General features: G+C 39.5%; 1 protein-coding gene across 1 annotated transcript in view; it reads right to left on the bottom strand.

Moving 5' to 3' along the window:
- EFCAB2 (EF-hand calcium binding domain 2) overlaps positions 1-5576 on the bottom strand; it is an 81776-nt gene extending 76200 nt beyond the window's left edge. Inside the window, exons 1-2 of the mRNA XM_015591267.2 lie at positions 5541-5576; positions 3840-4023 (exon numbers count right to left, since the gene is read on the bottom strand). Of these exons, the coding sequence (XP_015446753.1) occupies positions 3840-4023; positions 5541-5576 (220 nt within the window). The remainder of the gene's footprint in view (positions 1-3839; positions 4024-5540) is intronic.
- Between the last annotated feature and the right edge of the window lie 1008 nt (positions 5577-6584).

Below are 6584 nucleotides of genomic sequence, written 5' to 3'. Positions count from 1 at the left end.
GGTCCCAACCCCTGCCCTCCGCCTTTGCTCGGGGCCAGGGCTCGCCGCCCGCTCCCAGGGACGGCGACAGCATAGCGGATGAGAGCTGCGGCTCCACGGGCCGGGGCGAGGGGAAACCAGAGCCATTAGCCTTACTAATAGAGGAAAGGAATAATAACTGGGGAAAAACGAGCAAAACAGGCGCAAACGTAGCGTCGTCAAGGCTGCAACGTCTGATACAAAATAGGTTCTCCTGGCAGCAAAACGTGCCCAAGGGGTGCTTATTGTTACATACGTTAAGATGTTCTTATTTGTGAAATTGGACGTGACCTTCAGTTACTATGTATTTTGAGTTACTGTGGATAAGTTCTACATCCCGTTTTTCTGAAACTGCAGCTGGACCATGATGTTAAATTTAGGTCTCATTTTAAGGATAAATTTACAAGAATATTTTCAAAATGATTTTTGAATAATTATGTAATGGTGAGGGTCAAACGAATATGTATTTTTAAAACTAATCTTGGATGATTTTTAAGTGCATGTGTTCTAACTTAAATGGCATGTAAAAACAGTTTATAAACTTAACTAAATTTTAAGAAGCCTTCAAAATAAAAAGTATCAGTATTTAATGATTTTATTAAGTGTTTATGCTCCTTTTATTAATTCAGGTTCTATAACCTCTCAATAGACCCTGAAGCAAACTATTCTTAAAATAAGTATTTTCTATAGAAGATATTCGTGTGGTGCTGTCATCTCTTTGAAACTAAATATAAACTATGGCATCATCACAAAATGGCTCATATTAGAAGGTACTTATGTAAAATGATTACTATTGTGTACAATAAATTCTTAACACTCAAAAATATGGAAAGTAATCATTAGCATTTATTTGTTTAAATTTCATAGTCATTACAGTCTAGTTATTTGTTTTTAAAGACTCCCTCTTGCTAAATAGTATGAAGGGCTTTGAAATAAACGTGGAAAACCTCAACTTTGGTCAACTTAGGTTTATTACCTACTCACTGTGCCATTTCATATGCCGTTTGCATTTCCCTTCTGGAATGTCTTTCCCGTCTCTCTTCCTGCCCCAACGTCTATCCTCCCACAGACATATTTGTTCCCTCCAGGTTGTGACCTCCTTTGAAGCTTTCTCTGTCATCCTCTTCCTCTGTGGTCTTGTATTCATAACTATAGAGCCTCTCACGTTCATTTGCAATGACTTTATTTTGTTAAAAAAAAAATTCAACCAATTTAAAGATCTAATTTGCTTTATGAAGCGTTTCATGAACGAGGCAGCACCCCATCTAGCAACTAGAAGGGAGCTCCGAGTAGTACAAAATGGAAGGTTTTATAATAAGGCAGAAAGAAGGTGGGACTAAGAAGAGTGGATTATTTCAGATAACACCATCCCTAGGGGAAGGCAGAGAGTCTTATCATGCATGTCATCTGACTACTACTGTTCGTCAGAAAAATTCCAGACTGATGGGTTTAAATTTTCACTACTGGGAAAGGCTGAAACTTCAGTTAAGTTAGTTGTTAAGTCTTGGTTTGGTTACATAGCTTAACAAAAGTGATTCCATTTAGGTCTGTTGTGCTTGTTCGTTTGCTTAATAGATTATTAATTTGTTTCCTTCTACCAAACTAAGATCTTGAGGACAGGAAGTGCTTTATTTGTCCATATATCCTCAGTGCCTAGAATAACTTCTCAATTTTTATGTGTGAAATAATACATACTTTAAAAATTAAAACAGGAGTTAGTCTTACCAATGATTTGAGATTATTACTATTTAGATTATCCCAAACCACATTAATCTCTACTTCTTTGAACTCCAACAGCATATTTAAGACAATACTGTGTCTAAGTTTGAATGAGTGAAAAAAATACTTAATTTATGTTAATTAACTCCTCACCCCCGATTAGGTTTAAAGACAAGAGCCTAACCTTATGCACTTTTTATATACCCACAGTACCTAGCCTAATTTAGGGCACATATTAGGAGCTTAATTTATACTTTTCAATTGATTAACTAACTAATTAGACATAAAAGTAATTATTCTGGAAAACTTTCCACAAAGTGAAAAAAAAAAACGGTCATCCGAATGACAAAATAAAGGCCCACGATGCCAAAGAGTAATTGTCTGCATTATGATACTTGACCCAACTTTCCACTTTTCATTGGTTGTAGAAACCTGACCTCAGTTATATTACACTTTCACCTCTTTTTAAATTTTATTAGCTTGCCTAGGACAATGGCGAACTAACTCCAACCATTTTCTTAAAATATATTTTGTTTCTGAACTATAGATTGACTTTATAATATCATATACTGCTAAAGGATTCTTTCACTTAAGAATCTCGGTGATTTTGTCAAAAACTCACAATTGGAAAAGTATTTTTGATCTCATTCGTAGATACTATATCACCTTAGGGCTAAATCAGAAAAGCAAGGGCATAGTTTTAGACAATGACGCTTATTTGATTGATTATTCAGAGGGGCCAGATGGATGTGAGCAAGTTATGTTCTTTTGTATGTTTGACTATATTGTGAGTTAAATCTCTTCACATAGGTGTCAGATCCATGCCCATGAGAGACACAGAACTTGTTTCTTCCAAATACAACTGATCGAGTTACCTGAGATATGGGTGAAGTAGAAAGGGTAAGTGGTGTGAATAATAATGCAAAATGATAGTCAAAAAAGTCTTGTTTACTTTCCTACTATGGAAATCATTGAAATCTCCTTGGACCAGAAATAAATGAAAAACTGGATTTTCTTCATTCATTGTCATGTACTGACCTCGTGACCCTAGGCAAGTCATTTTATCTCTTTAAAACTTAGTTAACTCAAAAAAAAAAAAAAAAGTAGACATAGCAATATCCAAACCACCAAACTTAGAGTTTGTCCAACGTCCAAACTTAGAATTTTCATGAGACTCAACAGATTGGAAAGTTTAAAGAACCCACAAGGAAATCCACTCTCCTTAAGTGAAATAAACCCCCACTTCCACATAGGAAGGAGTACTTAGAGGTCACACCCCAATTTCTTTCCTGAGAAACAGATTCCACGTGGAGAGTTTGCTTTTCCAACGCTTCAGCTACACAGTGGTCTGAGTCCAGGCTTCCCACTTCACTGCTAGAATCTGCTGCCTGCATGATGCAATCCAGTTTACACAAAGAGCTCACCATCTTCAGTTTGTGTCCCCTTCCTGGTTTCCACCTCGCCATTTTTAAACCTAACCAAGCAGGAGACCTTAAGCAAATCTAGATTTCTTGAGCTCTAGACCCAGTAAAAGAATAAGGAGGAAATTATATTTTTGGTCTAGCTCCAGTTTCCTAACTAAAGGTACATCTGGGGTACATCCAGGATAATTAACATCAAGACTGTCCAGCCCTTGAAGGAAGACACTATGCCTACCCTGTGATCTCTAAAGGAAAACCTTATCAGAACACAACAGAAAAAAACGGTTCGATTTCACTACAGTTATAATAATAAAAGTAACCCTTCTTAGTTCTTTGTATACGTTACCTCTTTGAATTCTTAGAAGGCCGATACTAGTAACCGCTTTTAATGCTGTATCTCTTCTTTGTAAATGTAAGATAACATTGTTCTATCCTATTGAGTGAACTGAATATTGCTAGAAGAATGTTAAGGACAAAAAATTCTGGGCAGAATTAGTCACCTTCCCCAGCTAATTTGTTTACCTCTCCAAAACAACTGGCAGAGAGACTCTCAGGGACTTTAAGGGAACAAGATAATGGCAAACACGTTGTCCTTGTCTGACCAGAGTTAGAAGCTTGGCTTTTGGAGGGCACAAGAGGAGGCAAAACTCGCTCGTCTACCAGGCCCAGTGGTCTGCTCACCTTCTTCTTTTTCCTTCCCACCTTCCTGCACTTTGAGGCTCAGGCCTCTCGTAATGGGGGGCAGTCGTGTTAAGTTCTTGGCCCGGACGAGAGCATTGTCAGGGCCAGAGCTGCTCTGGGCTTTTCCGGGAGACCCAGAGCAGGAAGCTAGAACTGCAGCACTGTGGGCAGCTTGCAAGTAAATCTTACGTGAAACCACAAGTCTTAAAAGCATTTGGAAAAATCACACTCCTGGCCCTATTTCTCTCGAAAACACGTTTCTGTTTCCCTTAAAAACACATATCGCCACAGCAAAGTCACTGTTTAGTTCATTACTTAAACATGTCTTGTTCTAAGGAGCACTTTTCAGGGACACTCATTGCTAAGCAGCTTTTGGTGAGTCTGTTCTTTATTCACTGAAAAGGTGAAAGGTGGAGGCTGACCCAGAGAGTCAAAGAATGTTTACGATTCCTTGTGTAACCTCTTCCTCCTTAAGTGAGGAAAAAGAGGAAAAAGTGTAGAATTATGCCGGCAATTGGCTTTGGAATGATTTTTTAGTTCCAGCTCCGAAAAGAAATCTATGAAGTTAAGTGTCATTTATGTTAACATTTACATAAGGAGATAATGCCATATAGACGAATCCAACAAATAGTCTTAGGAGATAAAGGGACCCAGGATTGAACCTTGGTCCACTGCTCATTAGCAATATGACTTTGGACATGTTATTGCTTCCCTGTAACCTCAGTTTCCCCATCCGAGGTTCCATGGAGTTAAAGAGATGATTGGCCAGTTGGGACATGGAAGCAACCTGTACTTCTCCCTTCCGGCCTGATTTAATTTCTTTGGACTATGGCTGTGTGACTTTCTAACAGCTCTAGCACCAATAGTGATACTATTCGGAGCATTTCCCATGTTCTAAGAACGATGCCCAGCGTTTCACATGGACTACCTTACTTCATCATCTAGAATCCTAGAAAAAGGATACGGTATGATGCCCATATTGAAGATGAAGAAACCAAGAGTTAGCATCCTCAAAATTCTTCTCTGAGAGGAAAGGTGGCTTTTCTCTTTTTAGCCCTAAAGCCTCTCCTGAAGTTCTGCTTCAGAATCTTATTCTGGATTTTCCATTTCCTCTCTGTATCAAGCCCCAGGGGCTTGGCAGGCCCTCCTCACTCTGGAGGGAGGCCTTGTGCATCCAATGGGCTGAGGAAGGAGACCGTGAAGGGGGCTGGAACATCGCAGATTCTGGCTCCACCTTCCTTTCTACCCTTGAATGCAACCATGTGGGCATTTAATAAACTGTAAGGGTTTCACCGCCGACTTAAAGGAGAAGAAAATTAACAAATGGAGATGTTCTAAACACCCCGGAATCTTAGAAAATTTTTACAGAGGTTGTTCCTGATTCATAAAGTTCTTGACTCTCTCTAAGATGGTAAGAGAACGTGCCTGGCACATGTGGCTCTTCTGTTCCAATGCTGCTAGTACTACCAATAATTTTCCTTCCCAGAGTTTACACAGATTAATGATGGTCCATGTGGCTCTTACGGGGCAAAAGAAAAATCACCTCGGGGTTAAATAAATAGTTACAGGTATGTTATATATGGATTTTTAAATTGCTATCTATAATCACCAGATACTGAAAAGTAAATTTGTGTTATAGACAATTCCAACACCATTTGCAGCTTTGGAATTGAGCGGAAAATGACTCGGTGTTCTCCTCACCTTGACATTGTTGGCCTGACTCGTGATCATGTCCATTTACACTTAATAAAATGCCTGTGAATAACAGTAAGCTGAGACTAAATATTCATGTGACTTGGAAGCTAGCTCCTTGATATTAAGAAAGTTCCACATTACCCAGTAACTGCCCAGTAACAGGGATCTGTAACTCCTCCCCCAACAGAGAACTCACCAAGCAAACAACACAAACATACAGAGATAAAAATCTTCGCAGGTTTTGCTGGGGGTTTTGTTATATATATATATTTTTTCAGGTCAGCTATATTTTCAAGGGAAGGGAAGGTGTGAGACTGGGAGTGAATAGCGGTGACAGGGAAGAGAGGTTAGAAAGGAAGTTATTTTTAGGAAGGCTTGGATGGGAAGGGAGAGTCAGTCATGCACGGGGAATGGGGGTGCGGTGCGGGAGGCGAGGCCAAGCTGGCTAACTGGGGAAGAGTTTCACTAGTTCTCTAGTCTCTCTCATTTCTTCTTACATATTCAGAATCATTCCTCACCAATGCAAAAAAGCGAAGGTAGCTGCAGACCCCTGGGGGGCTCTGGGGGAGGGGTCTCGTTCCTTGTAGCCTCCTTCTCCATCCTTGGAGGAAGAACATTCACTCAGTATTCAGAAAATATTGATGAAGTATGTATGAAGTATGTATGAAGGACAGTCTGTTAGGCACAACAGGGAGTCCGCACACATGATAGCTGATAGCTGTTCTCTATTTGCTAAGATATTTTTAGAGCTGGTAGTTTAAAGCCAGCAGGGTTTTTTTGTTTTTTTGTTTTGTTGTTGTTGTTCCAAAGTTTACTAAATTATTGACCCACAAAAATGAAAAAAACTCACCCACCAAAGCTACTTTCTCCTTCAAATGGTGTCTGCGTACTATACCCTCACCATAGCCACAGCACGCCCAACAAGAGTTTGTGTCTACAATATATGATGGATTATCAGTTATCCAGAACACCAGAGTAGTATGTCATTAGAGCAGAGCGTATCCTTCTCCAGCAGGTAAGTGGGCGGTTCTACTTGTCTGTAAGGAGCAA

The sequence above is a fragment of the Pteropus alecto genome, unplaced genomic scaffold (assembly GCF_000325575.1).
Source record: "Pteropus alecto unplaced genomic scaffold, ASM32557v1 scaffold115, whole genome shotgun sequence".
Taxonomy (NCBI): domain Eukaryota; kingdom Metazoa; phylum Chordata; class Mammalia; order Chiroptera; family Pteropodidae; genus Pteropus; species Pteropus alecto.
Note: the sequence above shows the minus strand (reverse complement) of the source record. Positions and strands in the feature narration are given on the sequence as shown.